We start from the raw sequence: 19,398 nt of genomic DNA, 5'->3' as shown, positions 1-19,398 counted from the left end.
AGCTGCGTTGTTCAGACTGTTGGTTGCTCGGGGGGCTGTTGAGGCCTGCAGGAAGCACTGATTTTCCTTACTTTCCCAGAAATTGAAGGCTGTCACAATAACAACGGAGGCTGCAGCCATACCTGCATTGAAGTGGAAGACACCTACCAGTGTGAATGTCCCAGGGGACTTGTTCTGTCAGAAGACAACCACACTTGCCAAGGTAGGTCAACAAAATCTGGCAGCCTCTGTCCTCCAAGGGAATGTCTGAAGGAACTTTTCTTCTTGTTTTTGCTCTCTTCTCTTAGTCTGTCCTTTCCAGTTGGGTTAATGGAGCTTTGTTATTAGTTATTTTGGATGGCAGACGATCCAAAAGTGAGAGCCTGAAGATGTTGTTCTATCCAGGCAGGAGAACAGCCATGGGGCCCAGTTTGAGCACATCTTGCATCATATTAATTGTAGGGAAGTGTTCCCTTATGATTAATACTGCTTCACATCTCCCATTATATTGCTCTGTGTACACCTCAGATTTATGCTGTTAGAACTGACATTTTGCATACTTAAGACTTCAAAATCTCAGCTGAAGAGGTCCAGTCCCTTCCAAGAACGAGCTTAAAGAGTGAGGCATGTTTTTTTTCCATTATTCCAGTTAGCATTCCTTTGCCTTGAAGCAGGGCACTAGTTTTGATATTAGGTGCTCCTGCTGTCCCTTCGAAAAGTGCCTGGGATAGCATCTAAAAACTGACTGTTGCTTGTGCTGTGTTAGGGGCCTGGGTAGTGTTATCCTTGGAGAACCTTCCATCTGAACTTTCCACAGGGTGTCCTTCATGCCGAGTCACTTATGCCTATGGCATGCACATGGAATAAACAAGCTTCCTGTTTTTTGCAAAGATTTCTTTTGCAAATACATCTGGGATACCAGCAGTCTGGTGTTGCCTGGTGTGCAGTCAGATGTGCCACTGAGTGCCTAGACATCAGTCAGAGGGACAGATTCAGGCTTCCTGGTGGCCAAAAGGGTAGGTATGCCTTAGAGAGTGAGTTGGAATGGTTCTACTTGATGGAATTTCTGCTTTTTAAGCTTTTTAGAAATGCAGGGCTCCCAAGGGGTGTGAGCATTGCCCACTTGGGATCCAGCAGTGCTGGTGGGGAAGTGAAGGTGGGGGTTTCCAAGAGCTGTGATCACACTCACTGATTGAAGGTCTGTTTGATGGATGTAGGCCAGAACAGAGCGATGTTTTTCAGTCCCGGGCCCCTGAGGCAACCCCAATGGGGTTGGAAGTTCTGGATTTCCCAGCCAAGGTTTCTGCTGCTTGCGAGGCTGCTAATGAGAGCAGCAGCACTGCTGGGAGCCAGACTGGGGCTCAGGATACAGCATCTCATAAAGTGAAATAGCCTGTTCTTTTGCATTCATGAATTTATGTCCCCGTGCTGTGGTCTGCAATTCTGAGCAGATATGGAACTGTACCACACAATTTTTTATGGTACTTAATCAGGTTTATTTTGGTTCAATTAACAGTGCAGGGCGGGCACAGTAGCCTGAAGCAATTGGATCTGCAGCCTCTCTACCCTCCTCTGCACTGTCTCCATGTTCAGAGCAAACATTAATAATCTTCCCCAGAAATCTACAGGCTGAAATTTTTCCATAAAGATACTAGCCAGCAAAATACTTGGAATTTTGCAGCACCCCCCCCATACCCCACCTCTTCCTGAAGAGTAGGGCTGAAATGCTCTTCCCCCTGTGTCTCCTGCCTGAATTTTTGTGCAGGTAAGTGGGGTTTATGTTTGTAGCAGTGGGTCAGGGCTCCCCAGTACCAGAGAGCCTGTTCTGCTGAACAGTCTGTGCAGGAAGATAACCTCTGCTCCAAGCAGCAGCACTTGGAAAGGACAAGGAAGGAGCCAGAGGCTGAAATATGGTGCCAGTAACAACAGTGGACAGAGAAATGAGCGCTGGACTTGCCACCGAAGCTTCCTCCCAGGGTCAGGTGCTCAGAGGCACTGGTGCAAAACAGAGTTTGAAGTGGAAAATAAAGAAGCTTTCCCAGTTATCACAGGTGCTCTGAGAAGTATGAGGAACTAAAATGTTTGACTGGCACACCCTGGATGTTTTCCTGAATAGCCACAGGAGGCTTGAGTCAAGAGATTTCCTTCACTTGTTTCTGTGTCCAGGTGGTGGAGGGCAAACAGCTCCTGCAGCTCTGGAGCACAGGGAGAATGGAGTGCTATCTTTTTCCCATTTTGTGCCAGTCAAAGACATGTAGAAACAGAGATATCCTGAACCAAATCAGCCCTGAACTTCAGAGAATTTCAGTTGGGAGCTAAATCTCTTGACTGGAATGTCACCTTTATAAAAGCAGTATATTTCTTATTTATCAAGGATTGCTAGAGCAGTGAGTCTTTAAATCCACATGGAGCCAGTCGGTTCTCCAAAGTATGTTCTTCTCTGTTTGCATTATGCTGTGTTCTTGTTGGGCGTTAAGTTTTCCTGTGGAATTTTCCCCCCAGGAGTTGCTAGGAGACTAAATACTGATGCTTAAAGGGTACTTGCCCCATACAAAAGAGGTGGATCACTTAGTTTAGTGGGGGAGGAAGGCTCCCGAGAGCTGAGGGTAGTAGTCTCTTGGCTCTCGGTTTTCTGGGGAGGGCGGTCGGGCAACGGCTAGCTGTGTGGAGTCCACGGTTAATGGAGGAGTCTGGTCCTGGGAATTCTATCGTCTGCTGGAGCGCCCAGGAGTTCAGAGCTCTTTGCCTGCCCTGCCGGATCTGGGTCAGCCCGGGCCCAGCCACCGTGGCTTCTTTCAGCACTGCTCACTTTGCCTGCCGGGACACCCCCCTGCCTGCCGGGACAACCCGCCGTTTCCAGCCATCAGCCCCGGAGTTTCTGCCGTTTTGGCTTGGTGCTCTTGGGGTCCCAAGAGATCAGACTGCCCGGGACTTGTGAGACAAAGCCCCTCGTGGTTCTTAGTTCTGTTTATTATTATTATAATTGCTTTTGTCGTTTGTCTGTCCTGTTATAGTTACTGGTAAAGGACTGTTATTCCTTTCCCCATAGCTCTGACTGAAAAGTTGTTTTTAATCTTCCAAATCATAATAACACGAAGGGAAGGCATTGGAATTCCCCATTCCTAGAGAGGCCCACCTCTCCCTAGCAGATACCTGTCTTTTCAAACCACGTTGTGCTCCCAACGTGGGGCACAAGGGCATTGAGAGAAAAAGGAATAACAGTTCTTAAGTGCCTACATTCTTGTGTACCAGGTATCATGTGGTCTGGCTTTACCTGGTTCGGGTGGCGTGTGGTGGTGGCCGTATTTCTCCCATTTGCGGGCACTTACCTAAACATGGGCCATATAACTAAGGCTACTGTGGCTGTCATCCAGTTTGCTATATGGGTTAACAAAGTGAGGAATTCATGGGTTTTTAATTTCCTCTGGAAGGCAGGCACATGGATTCAGGGCTATCATACACTAACTGTGTGTTTCTGGGGTTACTTTAACAATGGTACCTTACTGTGAAGAAATGACACCGGGGGAAATTTTTTCACAACCCTTCACCCAGCTCTTTGGGCCTATGCCACCAGTCTTTGAAGGGTTCAAATCTCTGAATGTTAATGACATCATACAGTGGCTGGTGTTGCTGGTATGCCTGTTCTGTTTAGCATTTAAAGATAAGGGGAGACTGACCTGGATAACCACCCTGATACCTACCCTAGAGAATAAGGATACTGCCCCACAGCCTGACCCTGCTCCACAGCCTGCCTTAGGAATAAACCACCCAGATTTGGTGAAGGAGATATGTGAGATGCTGAGGGAGTACCTTTCCCCTGTAGTAGCCTCATTAGCCCCAGCTGCTGGGAAACCCTCCCCCTGCCCCGACAAAGGAGAGTCTGATGGTGCAGCAGCAGAACCCACAGACGTTACAATCGTCCAAGTTCCAGTTGAACCACGGGGGCAGCCACAGCCAGCAGCAGTTGCCCCTGTGGAAACAAAGAAGTATAAGGTGAAATCAGAGCACCCAGGCAGCAAGGATAAGAAAGGAGGGCCCTCACAACCCACAGGTGAGTCAGAGGTTGAGATCATTGCTGAGTCCCTGTCATATGAAGGTCTCTGTAATCTACAAAAAGATCTTGCATGGCGGGGATATGAGGCTTATACAACCTGGTTACTTTGGGTCTGGGACCTTATAGGTACAGGCGTGCAACTAGATAGTAGTGAGGCAAGGAATTTGGGACCCTTGACCCAGGACTCGGATGTGAATGAGGTATTTGTAAGGGAGCCAGGGCCCCTTTCCCTTTGGGAGTGGCTTTTAATGAGTGTACGGGAGAGGTTTGTCCACAGAGACAGAATGCAGGAGCACCAGCATAGAATGCGCTGGAAGACCCTTGAGGAAGGGATCCAACAGCTGAGAGAAGTGGCGGTATTGGAGGTACTTTTTGGGAGGGGTGGACAGCATGATAATGACCCCGACAAAGTCAGGTGCACAGGGCAAATGCTGTGGAATCTGGCAGCTCTAGGACCATCTCAATACGCCACATACATTGCAACAATTAATCCTGATAACAACCGAGAGACAGTGGGTTCTGTAGCCAACAAGCTCAGAAATTATGAGAGTATGATCAGTGGCCCAGTGCAGGCTCAGGTCTCTGCCGTGGCTAAGGAACTCAGAGAGGAGATAAGGGAGGAGATGAGGAGGAACAGTTCCCATGTGGCACCGGTGCGAGTTACAGGCCCCAGAGTCAGAGCTCAACGTCCCCCAGCTAGAGAGAAAGGGTACACCCCACGAGCTGACCTGTGGTTCTTTCTGCGTGACCATGGGGAAGACATGGGAAGGTGGGATGGGAAACCCACTTCTGCCCTGGCAGCATGGGTGCGTGAGCTCAAGGTGAGAAACACTAACCGAGGGGGTTCCACTAAGATGAAAGTGGCCTCAACGTCTCATGACCAAGCTGCCAGGTATTATAGAAGTGAGGATATGTCAGATCCCTGTGAAGGAACCTCTATTGTGTATGCCCAGGAAGGGAATAATGACCGGTGCTAGAGGGGCCCTGCCTCTAGCCAGGGAGAGGCACGGGAAAACTGGGTCTATTGGATGGTCTGGATCTGATGGCCTGGCACATCAGAGAAACAGAAATATGAAGCTTTGGTTGATACTGGTTCGCAGTGTACCCTGATACCATCAGAATATGTGGGGATAGAACCTATTTCCATTGCCGGGGTGCCGGGGGGATCACAGGAATTGACTCTTGGAAGCCGAGGTGAGCCTGACTGAGAAGGAGTGGCAGAAACATCCAATTGTGACTGGCCAGGGGCCCCATGTATTTCGGGCATAGACTTCCTCCGGAATGGTTATTACAAAGACTCTAAGGGACTCATGTGGGCTTTTGGAATAGCAGCTGTGGAGGCAGAGGGCATTAAGAAATTGAATAGCTTGCCTGGACTGTCAGAGAACCCATCTGCAGTAGGACTCCTAAAGGTAGAAGAGCAACGAGTTCCAGTTGCCACCTCAACGGTGCACCGCCGACAGTATTGGACAAATCGAGATGCTGTGATCCCCATCCACAAGATGATCTGTGAGCTGGAGACCCAAGGGGTGGTCAGCAAAACCCACTCACCCTTCAACAGCCCCATCTGGCCTGTGCGCAAGTCTGACGGAAAATGGAGATTGACTGTGGACTACCGTGCCTTGAATGAGTGACTCCACCATTGAGCGCTGCTGTGCCGGACATGCTGGAACTCCAGTACGAGCTGGAGTCCAAGGCAGCAAAATGGTACGCCACAATTGACATTGCTAATGCATTTTTCTCCATTCCTCTGGCTGTGGAATGCAGGCCTCAGTTTGCTTTCACCTGGAGGGGCGTGCAGTACTCCTGGAACCGACTGCCCCAGGGGTGGAAACACAGCCCCACCATCTGCCATGGACTGACCCAGGCTGCACTGGAAAAGGGTGAGGCTCTGGAGCACCTACAGTATATCGATGACATCATTGTGTGGGGGAACACAGCAATGGAAGTGTTTGAGAAAGGAGAGAAGATCATCCAAATTCTCCTGGAAGCTGGTTTTGCCATCAAGCAGAGTAAGGTCAAGGGACCTGCCCGAGAGATCCAGTTCCTGGGAGTAAAGTGGCAAGATGGACAGCATCAGATCCCCACTGAGGTCATCAGTAAGATCTCCGCAGTGTCCCCACCGACCAGCAAGAAGGAAACACAAGCTTTCCTAAGCACCACAAGTTTCTGGAGAATGCACATTCTTGAGTACAGCCAGACTGTGAGCCCTCTCTACCTGGTTACCCGCAAGAAGGATTTCCACTGGGGCCCTGAGCAGCAACAAGCCTTTGCCCAGATCAAGCAGGAGATCGCTCATGCAGTAGCCCTTGGCCCAGTCAGGATGGGACCAGAGGTGAAGAACGTGCTCTACTCAGCAGCCGGGAACAATGGCCTGTCCTGGAGCCTTTGGCAGAAGGTGCCTGGGGAGACTCAGGGCCGACCACTGGGATTCTGGAGCCGAAGCTACAGAGGGTCCAAAGCCAACTACACTCCAACAGAGAAGGCCACCTGTGAAGGAGTTCAAGCTGCCTCAGAGGTGATTGGCACAGAAGCACAACTCCTGCTAGCACCTCGGCTACCAGTGCTGGGGTGGATGTTTAAAGGAAAGGTTCCCTCCACCCATCATGCCACTGATGCCACATAGAGCAAATGGATTGCCCTCATCACTCAGTGCGCCTGCAATGGAAACCCAAATCGCCCTGGGATTTTGGAGATAATTACAAACTGGGCGGAAAGTGAGAACTTTGGTCTCACAGATGAAGAGGAGCAGGAACAAGTGACACGTGCTGAAGAAGCTCCACCATACAACCAACTGCCAGCAGAAGAAACATGCTATGCTCTTTCCACTGACGGTTCCTGCCGCATCGTAGGGATGAACCGGAAGTGGAAAGCAGCCGTATGGAGCCCCACACGACAGATTGCACAAGCCACTGAAGGAGAAGGTGGGTCAAGCCAACTTTTGCTGAACTCAAAGCTGTTCAACTGGCCCTGGACATTGCTGAAAGAGAGAAGTGGCCAAAGCTCTACCTCTACACTGATTCGTGGATGGTGGCCAATGCTCTGTGGGGTTGGCTGGACAGGTGGAAAAAGGCCAGCTGGCAGGGGGAAGCCAATCTGGGCTGCAGATGAGTGGAAGGACATTGCCACTCGGGTAGAGAAGCTGCGGTCAAAGTCCATCATGTAGATGCCCATGTCCCCAAGAGTCGGGCTAACGAGGAGCACTGAAACAACGAGCAGGTAGATCAAGCTGCAAAGATAGAGGTGTCAAAGATAGACTTAGATTGGCAACACAAGGGAGAGTTGTTCCTAGCTCGATGGGCCCATGATGCCTCAGGTCATCAGGGCAGAGATGCCACCTATAAGTGGGCACAAGACCAAGGGGTCTAACCATGGACAGTATTTCTCAGGTTATCCATGACTGTGAGACATGTGCTGCAATCAAGCAGGCCAAGTGGGTGAAGCGCCTATGGTATGGCAGGCGATGGTCCAAGTGTAAGTATGGGGAGGCCTGGCAGATTGACTACATCACCCCTCCCCAAACCCGCCAAGGCAAGCACTATGTGCTGACCATGGAAGCCACCACTGGATGGCTGGAGACCTACCCTGTGCCCCACGCTACTGCCCAGAACACCGTCCTGGACCTTGAAAAGCAAATCCTGTGGAGACATGGTACCCCTGAGAGGATTGAGTCTGACAACGGGACTCATTTCAAGAACAGCCTTATAAACACCTGGGCTAGAGAACATGGCATTGAGTGGGTGTACCATATTCCTTATCATGCACCAGCAGCCGGGAAAGTTGAACCGTGCAATGGCCTGCTTAAAACCACCTTAAAGGCACTGGGTAGGGGGACTTTCAAGAACTGGGAGAATAATTTAGCAAAGGCCACCTGGTTAGTGAACACTTGAGGTTCCACCAACCGAGCAGGCCCTGCCCAATCTGAGCCCCTGAGAACAAGAGATGGAGATAAGGTGCCAGTGGTACACATGAGAGGAATGCTGGGAAAAACTGTTTGGATTAATTCTGCCTCCAGCAAAGACAATCCCGCTCATGGGGTTGTTTTTGCTCAGGGACCTGGCTGCACATGGTGGGTGATGTAAAAGGATGGAGAGACCCACTGCATACCTCAAGGGGACCTTGTTTTTTGGTGAACACTGTGACTGTGTCTGTATTCATATTCACATGTATATTATTTAAAGGTTTAAATTCAATATAATATGTTGTTGGTATGGGAAAAAAATTCGGGGTGGATAATGTTGGGGGTTAAGTTTTCCTGTGGAATTTTTCCCCCGTAAGTTGCTCTAGGAGACTAAATATTGATGCTTAAAGGGTGCTTGCCCTGTACAAAAGAGGTGGATCACTTAGTTTAGTGGGGGAGGAAAAGGCTCCCGAGAGCTGAGGGTAGTAGTCTCTTGGCTCTCGGTTTTCTGGGGAGGACGGTCAGCGACGGCTAGCTGCGTGGAGTCCACGATTAATGGAGGAGTCTGGTCCTGGGAATTCTATCGTCTGCTGGAGCGCCTGGGAGCTCAGAGCTCTTTGCCTGCCCTGCTGGATTTGGGTCAGCCCCGTCCAGCCACCGTGGCTTCTTTCAGCACTGCTCACTTTGCCTGCCGGGACAACCCGCCGTTTCCAGCCATCAGCCCCGGAGTTTCCACCGTTTCGGTTTGGTGCTCTTGTGGTCCCAAGAGATCAGACTGCTGGGGACTTGTGAGACAAAGCCCCTCGTGGTTCTTAGTTCTGTTTATTATTATTATAATTGCTTTTGTCGTTTGTCTGTCCTGTTATATTTACTGGTAAAGGACTGTTATTCCTTTCCCCATAGCTCTGACTGAAAAGTTGTTTTTTAATCTTCCAAATCATAATAACACGGAGGGAAGGATTTGAATTCCCCATTCCTAGAGAGGCCCACCTCTCCCTAGCAGATACCTGTCTTTTCAAACCAAGACAGTTCTCCAAATCCCTTTGTCTGCTTCTGAGCTGTGCAGTTATTCCCACTTGTCTTTTGCTGCCAGTGGAGGGAAGGTTAAGGTGATTTTTAGTTATTTAAGCTTCTGTTCTAACCCAGCACTGTTATTAAGGGAACATATGGCTTTGGGCACTCCACATACGTTTTAGTGTATCATTTTGAAATTATCAACTTTTAATCAAAAATCCTCCCTGAAGGTACTCAGAGGCTATTGCAAATATCTGACCTGGGGCACGGAAAATTTTAAAGGGGGGGTGAAATGCCTGTTTTACCAGTGTGCCCTTATATCAAATATCCAGAATCCTAAATTACATCCTTAATGATTGAAATTAGGGAAGGCAGGTCATAGGAATGTTGAAGACTGGGACTGCAATTAATTTTGGCAAAAGTCTCAGGAAACTAGTAGATTTGCAATAGGTTTTGTCATGGGATTTTAAAATACAATGAATGTAAAATCCTACAAAAGGTTTGTTTTTCTGGTTGAAACCAGAAAATATGCCACCAGTATGTTTGTCCTATCTCTAACTGAACTGAATAATCCCAAGGATTATATATACAGCAACTACTTTTTTAATTGAAGATTATTCTCTCTTCCTTCCTATTTATTTTGTCCAAGCTCTGTTTTCTCCTGCTTCTTTCTATGTAATGAAATTTTAATTTAAAAAAAGTCACACAGAGGCCTGTATTAAAATTTAAAGGTTAGACAGAGGTGGAATGAGTGGAATGAGCTAATTTGGTTTGTTTGTCATAGCTAGTTTTATTGCTTACAAAAATATTATTATGGCATTTTGAGGTGCTTCCATTTTAGCTCAGTGTCTATATGGAAGTACTCTGCCTTGTTTCAGCTTGTTCTGGGTTTGATGTAAAATCTGATTAAGGGACTTAAAAAATGGCTTTGCCTGGGGTGTTGTGAATTTGATATCCATATCTGGCAAAGGCTCTTCCCAGGACATCGCAGTGCAAGAGATATCAGCCAAATCTGTGCTGAGTATTTAGTGAAGCTGGAAAGCACAGCTAAGTTTCTGCTGCAAGTGCAGTGATTGTCTTCATTGTTTTCTGAGGCATTGCTGTGGCTGGAGAATTTGGGGCAGTGGCAGCTCTGGTTTGTGATGTGTAGGTGGGAATGCAAGATGGGTAGTTAGTTTACTGTGGCAGGATCATGACCACAAATGCTGTCTGTGATTCTCCTTTTTTTCCCCAATTATAACTGGTATAGCCCTTCCCCAGCTCATTGGTAGGTTTGTAGTACAAACTGTAATTGTGGGCACTTCTCTTGCAGTTCCAGTGCTGTGCAAGTCCAGCTCTATCGAGGTGAGCATCCCAAAGGACCTGGTTGGAGGCCTGGACCTTTCCCTCATCAACACTTCGTGCAAAGGCGTGTCCAATGGCACTCATGTCAACATCTATTTCTCCCTGAAGTCGTGTGGTACTGTTGTAGATGTATGTATACCCCTAGCCCACTCTCTGGGATTTGGGGATTTGGCTGTGGCTTACTTGGGAAATTAGCTGTACCCTCAGAGCCATTTCCTGTGTTGCCATGCAGCTGCCCTCAGAGTAGACCTGGGCTGGCATTCCAAAATCAGAGAGCTTGTTCCATCCCCCTTGAGCAGTGTGTGTCTGACAGCATGGGTGCTGCTTGCTGTTCACCTCCTGCATCACAAAGGGTAAAAGGTACAAGTGCCCTCCCTCTTCATCCTCCTGCTGAGACAGATTCTGGTCTCTTGATAATGTTTCAAAGGTGAAACTTTTGAAAGTCAGGACCCAGAGGGCTCACCTTAGCAGAAGGGTAGCAGAAGTGTGGTGCAGCTGACAGCAGACCAAGGTCCTTAGTTGGTCTGTGAGCATGAGCACCATCATTCTGGAGGTGGGGTATGAATTCACAAGCTGGCCCTTCAGTAGCTGCTCTGAGTGTCAGCCCAGAGAGGTAGGTGTTTCTCAGTGATCTCCCCTTTCGTTGCTGCAGGTAATAAATGATAAAATCATTGCCACCAACCTGGTGACTGGCTTGCCCAAGCAGACCCCGGGGAGCAACGGGGACATCATTGTTCGTACCAGCAAGCTGCTGATCCCAGTGACCTGCGAGTTCCCACGCCGCTACACCATCTCTGAGGGCTACGTGCCCAACCTCAAGAACTCTCCCTTGGAGATCATGAGCCGCAATCAGGGCATCTTCCCCTTCACTCTGGAGATCTTCAAGGACAAAGACTTTGATGAGCCCTACAGGGGTGCTCCTCCTACCCTCAAGCTTCGGGACTCCCTGTACTTTGGGATTGAGCCCTTGGTGCACGTCAGTGGACTGGAGACGCTGGTGGAGACCTGCTTTGCCACTCCCACCTCAAAAATTGATGAAATCCTGAAGTACTACCTGATTCAAGATGGGTGAGTTCACTGTTCCTTGTCTTGCTGGCGATTTAATGGGAATTGGCAGTGGGGCTGAGTTGTCTCTGTGATGCAGGAAACACTCCTGCATTCTCCACGGCAGCCTGTCTGCTGTGCTCATAGCAATCATCAGCAGCCATCAAGCTGAAACCACCTCTCCCATCAAAAGTAATTGGGAGAAACAGTGGGAGGCAGTGAAAGAGGTTCCTCCCAGTGCAGCCTTTACAGGATGTATTTCCCTGTCACTAGCCTTGTGGATAATGGAGTTGGCTCCTGTAGAAAAGATTCTCTCTCCTGATACCCTCTCTCTGCCAGCCACAGAGTGCCAAGCCAACATGCAGAGCCCCCATGGCTATGTGCTGCTGCCATGCAGCTGCCACAGCAACTGGAGCAAGTTTCTCAATTTTCTCATAATGGCCTTATTGCAGCATGAGGCAGGAGAACCCATTGTCAGTCCTGGTAGGAGCTGCAGGAGAATCCCTTGTTTTGCTCTCCCTGATGCCTGTCAGTGCAAAAAATTTAGGGTCTCAGTTTGGCTGTAATTTTTTTGAGGTGTTTGGGGTTAGTGATCATTGCATGATATACTAAAAATAATTTTGTGCAGATCTGTGGGTTCACTGTTGTGGTTTTTGCATCAGAGGTTTGGGGACCCTTGCTGTGGGCTCAGCTGTGGCTCCTGAGATGATCCCTCTTCTCCGACACTTCGGGTGCTGAAATGACTGTGCCATGCTACAGCATTGCTGTGGAGTGTTTGCAACCAGCTGCTTAACCAGACAGCTCTGAGGAAACGTCGTAGTTGTGAGGCAGTCTGCTGTTCTCTAGGGAGGAAAATCCCGCCAATGGAATATCTAAGACATACCCAAGAGTTATAGGCCTGATAGTCAAGGGACTGTGCTTGTGTAAATCCTGTGTGCTGCCTCCAGACCATTTAATGATGACAACAATCATGTCCTCAGCTGCCAGACAAATCATCCACTGTTACAGCTGCTGGTGTGTGTGGTTGTCTCGTAGCAAAATGGTCCTACAATGTAAAGTACCCAAAAATACTGTTTTCACTTCCTGCTGACAGAGCATTCAGCATTTGCCTGCTCTCCATCCATCCTAAGCTGCAGTCCTTCTGTGCCCAACATTTCTGGGCTTTATGAGCAGATCTGTAATGGAAAAATTGATTTTATCAACTCCCTGGCTTGGCTGTTCCCATGGACCCTTCATAGAGTCAAGGCCCCAGACATTCGTTTGTTTCTTCGCATGAGTGGAAATGATGGGATTCAAATCAGCAGCCAAAACCTGAGCTGGAGAGAGAAGGGAGCAGGCAGGAAATGTAATCTCTTGAATTCACCCCAGCACTGGTTGGAGGATTTATGGCACCAGCAGTCTCTTGGTACCTGCAGAGGGCATTAAAACTTCACTGAAGGGAGAAGTTCTCCACTCTTCAGCCATCACTGCAGGCCCCAGTGTCCCCAGTGATTCAAAATTAAATTAGCTGAATGTACTGCTGAGTTGTCCCTGCTCCAAACACTTCTGTAATAACTCAGTTTCCTTCTAGAAATCCAGCCCCAAAAGCCCATGGCAATAAATATGGGATTTTTGTATCAGTTTATGTAGGATCAGACCTGCAAGAGTTAACTGCATATTCCAAAGGGCAACACTGTTTAAATTGGAGGGGATATGCATTGGACTGAGGAATGGTACAGTTTCCTCTACTGCTGTCTTCTCTGTTAATTCTCTGCCTTCTGAAAACAAAATGAAACAAAAGCATTGACTGATGGCACATCTAATAAATGGTGAAGCTCTCTGGGGTGCCTGGAGCAAGGTCATGTCACTGGTGACGTCAGGAGCTGTGATTCAGCAGAGCACAAGGTGGTTAAGGTAGTTCCTCAATGAACTAAGCTCATCTTGCTATGACTTAGGCTGCCCCATTTGTTAGGCTGAGGTGGATATTTCATTGTGCAAGCATTCCTTTTAACCTTGCAACCCTGAGTAAAAGCACAGCTCCCACGGCACTGCCACTCTGCTCCCCAAACCCCTAAGCACATTGTGCACAGGGAGAGAGTGATTTTTCCCATATCATGACCAGGCTCACCCCTTTTCCTTCCATACCTGTCTCTTCTTACCTCTCCAAAGTGAGCAGCAGGGTCTCTGGGGGTTTCCTAGGAGAGTGGGATATGGTCTGGCCCCAGAAATGAAAAAGGACTTGCCTTTGTGACTCATGAGGTTTCTGAGCTGGTTTTGCCTATGTATCTCTGCATCCTTTGTGGTGTTCTTCCACTTTCTCTCTCTCTACCCCAAACCATTAGGTTTCCTTCCACCAGTGTGGAGAACCTGGGATTTAGGAATCAGTTTGAGCCAGTATCCAAAGTATTCATGGCCCTAGAGCTTGGGCACTCACCTATGAAAAGTCTTTAGCTGTCATTCCTTACAGTCAGCTACCTTGTTTAAAAAGGAATTTTACCAATGTAGAGATTCCCAAATGTTCCAGTGAAAGCAAAACTGCTCTTTTACAACTGAACATGTCAAACATCAGCATTGCTGACAATGCTGTGCACATTTCTCCTGTAAAGATGGGAGCTGAAGCTTGCTGCAAGAGCAAGACTTTGAGCTACACGAGTACCTCTTGTCTCTTCCACCACTGCTTTGTTGTTTTGGTTTTTTTTTAATATTTTTCAAAGTCCACATTTTTGGAATTAACTTGCTAGAAAGGGCAAGCTGCATGGCAATGCCATTTCACAGCAGCATCAGGGCCTCTCAAGATGCCTAAGGCTTTGCAATAATCAGCAGTAACTATTGAGCCAACTTTTTGTCTGTCAGACTCTAAATAGGGTGTAATAGTTTATAAATGCAGTGCACCTGGAATGTAACTTGTTATAAAAACAGCTTATTTTCTTGCAGTTCTGAGAATTCTCATACAATCATGCATTGCTAGTGATGGAAAAACTGAAATTATAAATTTTTGGTGTAGTGAATTTGAGCTGTTTGACCAAATCCATCAGGAAGAAAAATGTAAATTATATAAAGCAAAGTAAATCTGTATTTTTGTTGTTTTTATCATCTGTCATATTTAATAATGTGAGTGCAGGCTGCTTCATTTGAAGCATAATTTATGTGCATATCTATGTGTATGCAGTAAGTGCGTAGCACATTCTGTAGCGTATAACACTGCAGGCTGTTGCACAGAAAGGTGACGTGAGGACAGACGTGCCTGCAGCTCACTGGCAGTCCCTCTTTGAGGGGACTGCGCCATGTCCTGCCAGCCCTCTGCTGTGCTGAGCTGTTCCTTGTCTGGAGATGCTATTAGCAATGCTGCTGTTTTTCCACATCATTCCTGACTTTTCTACTGTGGCCAAAGAGGAAGCAGCAGAGGTGGTAGCTAAGCCTGAGAGAACCAATCTCTCCTTTTCTTTCTCTGTTTAAGCAGGATGGAATGTCTTTTCTCTTTTTTTTTTTTTTTCCATTTCTGGGAAACCCATTAAAGCCTTATCCCTCTGCTCTCGTCAGCTGCATTTCTGATGATTCCGTGAAGCAGTACACGTCAAAGGACCATCTTGCCAAGCATTTCCAGGTTCCTGTGTTCAAGTTTGTGGGCAAAGACAACAAGGTAAGCTCAAAACTCAACTCTTAGATATTTCATCAACTCTGATACACCTGAGGAGCCTCAGCACCAAGTTGGAAAAGGGCATGGAATAGCTGGTCCAAGGCAGGTGCTGCTGTGCTTGTTCCAGCAGTTGTACCTTACAGGAGTCTTGACACAGGTACTTCAGGAGAGATTGATAAAAACAACTAAAATTAAAATATGAAGGACAGTTTTGGAGCATCAACACCACAGCAGGTTAAAATCATTGTTGCTTCCAGACTGGTCTTGGTGGACCCTTGTTTGCTGGGTGGGAGAAGTGTTCTCAGTCACCAGGCACATTTAACAGTGACCTGTCTTTAAAACAACACAGTTTTTAGTCCTGATCTCTTCAGTCTTGTGTCTTCTCTAGCTCTTGTGAGTACAGATGCTAGGACTCCAGACAGAAGGCCACCATACTGCTTAATTCAGTGTGAAACCAGGCTGTCTCTCTGGGGCAGAAGCTCGGTAGTGGGAAGAGAGTGGAAGGTTAATGCCATTTTCCTGATTTAAATAGCTTTCTTTTCTGTGTTGGAGGAAATTGGATCTTCCAGTCATTGTTATGCTCAGCCAACACTGCCTGCTCCAAAAGGTATAAAGCTGCTGCTCCAGCTATTGGAGAGCCCCAGTAAGGTTAAAACAGATGAGATCTAAAATGCAGAAAATTTCCTTAGCTTTCTGATTACCCCTGCTGCCTCCAACCTGCATCCTCCCATCCTGCACAATGGATTCTGCTTCAAACTTCTCCAAGTCTTTGTGACTGCTGCTTGCAGGGGTCTTGGTTGCTCTCTTTGTCATTTACAGGACAGCAGAGAGCAGCAATCCTGTCACTGCCTTTGCTGTGCAAGGAGAAAAGGCAGCTGTCTCCTCGCTCTTTGCATTCTTCCTCTTCCCTCAACTTAGCCTCTCATCACCCTCTGTTCCCTCCTTTTTTCCCCTGGGTTTCCTGGCTTTGTTTTCCCAGCTCACTTGAAATTCTCCTGCACGTCTCCATCAATCCTTGCGAGGCTTCACGCATTTTTGACGTCTGTATGAGCTCTTCCAAGCTGATTCCTGCCATTTTCCTCCCTTCATCTGGAGGATCATTTCACGCATTCCTATTCCCTGTCTCCCCACTCTTGGCTCTGAGGTCTCAGCCAGGCTCTCTGGAGAGGGCACACAAGGAAAAGGGATGGAGCGTCTGTTTTGGCTGCAGATGGTGATGCTGGATATGGACTGTGTGCCATGGGAATGCTGTGGCTCTGGCAGCAGTGCCAGTGGTCCCCAGAGCTGTGCACTGACCGTGCTGCTGTGTCCCCATCGCAGGAAGTGTTCCTGCACTGCCGTATCCTCGTGTGTGGGGCGCTGGACGAGACCTCACGCTGCGCCCAGGGCTGCCGGAGACGTGTGCGCAGGTTGGCCGAGGCACAGGAGGAGGAGCAGGAGAAGGAGTCTCACATGGCAAACCACGTCCTGACAGGAGGCCCCATCAGAATCGACTTTGATGACTGACACCCGCCCTCTGGAACAGCATCCCTTGCCTTCCTTATCACTGCCTCCTGTTGTGGTTGTTTGAGAAACGAGAGGTATTTGTTAGAGCTCCACTTGAACCTCAGGACTCATTTCCTTAACTCTGTGGTGGTTATTTGTGAAGTATTTTGGGCCCACAAGGCAGCCCTTGGAATGTGAACTGGACTGCAGAACAGTTTGGCTTTATCTGCAGTTCTCCCCAACAACCCTTCAGCTGAAGGGACCCTGTTTCTTTGCGGGCCAGAAGTGTTATCCAACTTTGCCTTTCCCCACGTCCACCTACAGGGCCCAGGACTGTTTGTCCTTGACTAAACAAATGGTATCCAAGCCCTTCTTGCATCAGACAGTACAAATAGTATTGTAGCTGAGTGTGTTTGCTGTGCAGCTCTGTGAGTGATGGTGAAGCTTTTGGGTGACTGTTAATAAAAACATGTATAAAATATATCTCATCATGTGTAAGTTCCTTGGAGCAATGCAATTGTCATTACAGGCAGCTAAAGCTCAGATCTATCACAGGCACACTTAAATGTGATTTTAAATAGCAAAAGGTATTTAATGAGATTTGATTTTTTAGTGGCTTTAGATAATTGCATGAAGTTTAATAGTGTTTTGTCCTGTGTTAAGTGTATCATTATTCTTCTCCCTCTTCTCCCACTGCCAAAAATGCCTTTCCTAAGTGCTATAGCACCTTGATTGTAAGAGAAACACCATTAAACATCTATAAACAGTCCCCTCCCACGTGTGCTGCTACCAAGTGTTTGTATGGAAGTTGTGATGCATTGCCCTGGTTAGAGAGGCTGTGGTTCCAGCAAAGGATTAGAGGAATGCACGTTAATTATTTATAGCAGTCATTGGTAATGTGGGCAATTCTCAGGACAGGGCTGTTCCCAGTGACCCTGGTGACAGGAGACATGGCAGCATTGTCTGAGTGGCCGTGGCAGGGGACACAATTACTGGTGATGGTGGTGGTATCATGGTTGTCAAGAGTCTTTTTGGGCTCTAAAGCTCCTTCCAAAGAAAATATAATGGATGTGATTAGCTCAAGCTCCTCTGGGGCTTCACCGAGCTGTGTGTGGTAAAGGAGTAGGAATGTGGGATGGAAGTGAGGAAGCACATTCAGCAGTGAAGGACAAGGTAGGGCAGGCAGGGCTGGAGGATGAGATAGAAAGATCCATCTCCATCAGTGGCAGTGGCATTGCAGTGCATTCCCAAGGTTTTCTTCAAGAAGCTTCTCAGTGTGCAGCTCTGTCCTGTGTGGTTGGAGGTCTGCTGGAATCCCCCCAATCTTCATCACCCATGTTCTGCTTTGCTTGGAGCAGCCAAATTGCTGCAAAAGCCAAAATTTGCTGCTGCTTTCAAATGGAAGGGGAATCCATTTGAAGGGGCCATTTAGAAGGAAGTCACAAATCACCTCAAACATTTCAACCTATTTCACAGATTTATTTGTTCTGGCAAGTGAGATTCCAGTGAAGAATGAACATTTAATGGCTGAGAGTTTAATAAGTTTTCTAAATAGCTTCATGGCTGCTTTTCCAATCTTGGAAATACATGTGTATGTTAGAGTAAACAAAAATATTTCTATGATGGTAAGTAGGTATAAATGGAAAAACACTTTTCCTGTGTTGTCTAACCATATGTGAAAGGAAAAGAAAGAAAATAAGTTTCTCCTAGGATTGCTGTTCTGCTGACTCACATCTGTATTAGGACCACAGGGGTAGTTCCCCACTGTCACTTTTTTGTTCAGGCAGCCTCCACTAAATATATTTGTTTTGATAAAACAAGAGCTGGGTAATGAAATTAATTATCTTATGCCTTCTGGAGAATCAGCTGCTCTTGTTTGTTCATGTGGAAGGGATGTGGGAGGAGTGATGGAGGGAGAAGTTCCTTTCCTGGCTTATTTCAGTTATTGGGCACATTATTTGGTTCCTCTTGACAAATCCATGTGAAACAGCTTTTCCACTCTGCAGCTGAAAACAATCCTGCCAATGCACAAAGTGAAGAAGAAGCCACGGGATGAGCAAAGTGATGTCTTTGTGTCCAGAACAGGGTGGAATTGAAGATGACCTAAGGTTCAAGCAGAAACCTGGAGAATCCTGTGATAGCTGCTTCCATGGGTGTACATCACTGGATAGGAGGAGTGGCATGGAGGGGAAACAATTTTTAGTTTGGATGCAGTTTTACTGGAGTTCATGTGCTGGTTTGCTCCTGCACAGGATTGTCTGGTGCTTTGCCAGAGTCGCTGCCATCACTTGAAGGTTCAAATACTTCCTTGAAGAGCTGCTGCTGGGGTTTTTCAGATTACCTCAGTGAAAAATGAACTTATTCAGTAGCTGCCCTGCCTGCGGCAGTCTCTAGGGTTTCTCCCTGAAAGCAGGGAGAAATTAGGATTTATGTTAGTGATGTCTCCAGTGCATCAGTGTCTGGGTGCAGAAATTTTGTTCACAACTCTTTGATTTCTCCAGTGTGTGTCATCACCTTCCAGCAGTTGCTTGGCTTTAATCTGGTATCACTTGAACTGTAAAATAAATTAAGATATTTGCCATCCAGTCAGCTCCTGAACGTAGACAATACAAGTATTTTAATTTATTTTTTGTCATTTAATCATAAGAGTGTATTCACATTTAAACTGGGCACAGGCACCATTTCACTAACAAAATACAAAGTTTGCGAAGTGTCTGGAATGAGGAATGTTTCCTTCCCATTCCTAGCCAAAATTGTGTTTCTTAGCTGGATTATCCAAGGTTATCTGTCCAGCCTTATGCTCTGACAGAACGGTGAACCTTGGCAATGCAGAGTTCCCTCTCTGGTGGCATTAGCCCAGCTAGGAAAAGCTGTCATTACATCTGATTAGTGTTGAAATCCTCTTTGATGGAAAACATCCCAGTACACCCCACACAGTCACTTCATTTTCCTGGTCTGGAT

At 47.3% G+C, this 19,398-nt stretch overlaps 1 protein-coding gene across 5 annotated transcripts in view; it reads left to right on the top strand.

Moving 5' to 3' along the window:
* OIT3 (oncoprotein induced transcript 3) overlaps positions 1 to 17,135 on the top strand; it is a 32,728-nt gene extending 15,593 nt beyond the window's left edge. The window contains exons 5-9 of one of the 5 annotated variants that reach the window (XM_058421485.1): positions 80 to 202; positions 10,261 to 10,421; positions 10,945 to 11,360; positions 14,856 to 14,955; positions 16,273 to 17,135. In XM_058421485.1, coding sequence (XP_058277468.1) covers positions 80 to 202; positions 10,261 to 10,421; positions 10,945 to 11,360; positions 14,856 to 14,955; positions 16,273 to 16,458 — 986 coding nt within the window. In that variant the 3' untranslated portion in view covers positions 16,459 to 17,135. The remainder of the gene's footprint in view (positions 1 to 79; positions 203 to 10,260; positions 10,422 to 10,944; positions 11,361 to 14,855; positions 14,956 to 16,272) is intronic. The other 4 variants (XM_040070708.2, XM_040070710.2, XM_040070709.2 and 1 more) reach the window with 4 other exon arrangements.
* The last annotated feature ends 2,263 nt before the right edge of the window (positions 17,136 to 19,398 follow it).

The sequence above is a fragment of the Hirundo rustica genome, chromosome 8, assembly GCF_015227805.2.
Source record: "Hirundo rustica isolate bHirRus1 chromosome 8, bHirRus1.pri.v3, whole genome shotgun sequence".
NCBI lineage: Eukaryota > Metazoa > Chordata > Aves > Passeriformes > Hirundinidae > Hirundo > Hirundo rustica.
This window is presented reverse-complemented; position numbering and strand designations above follow the sequence as displayed.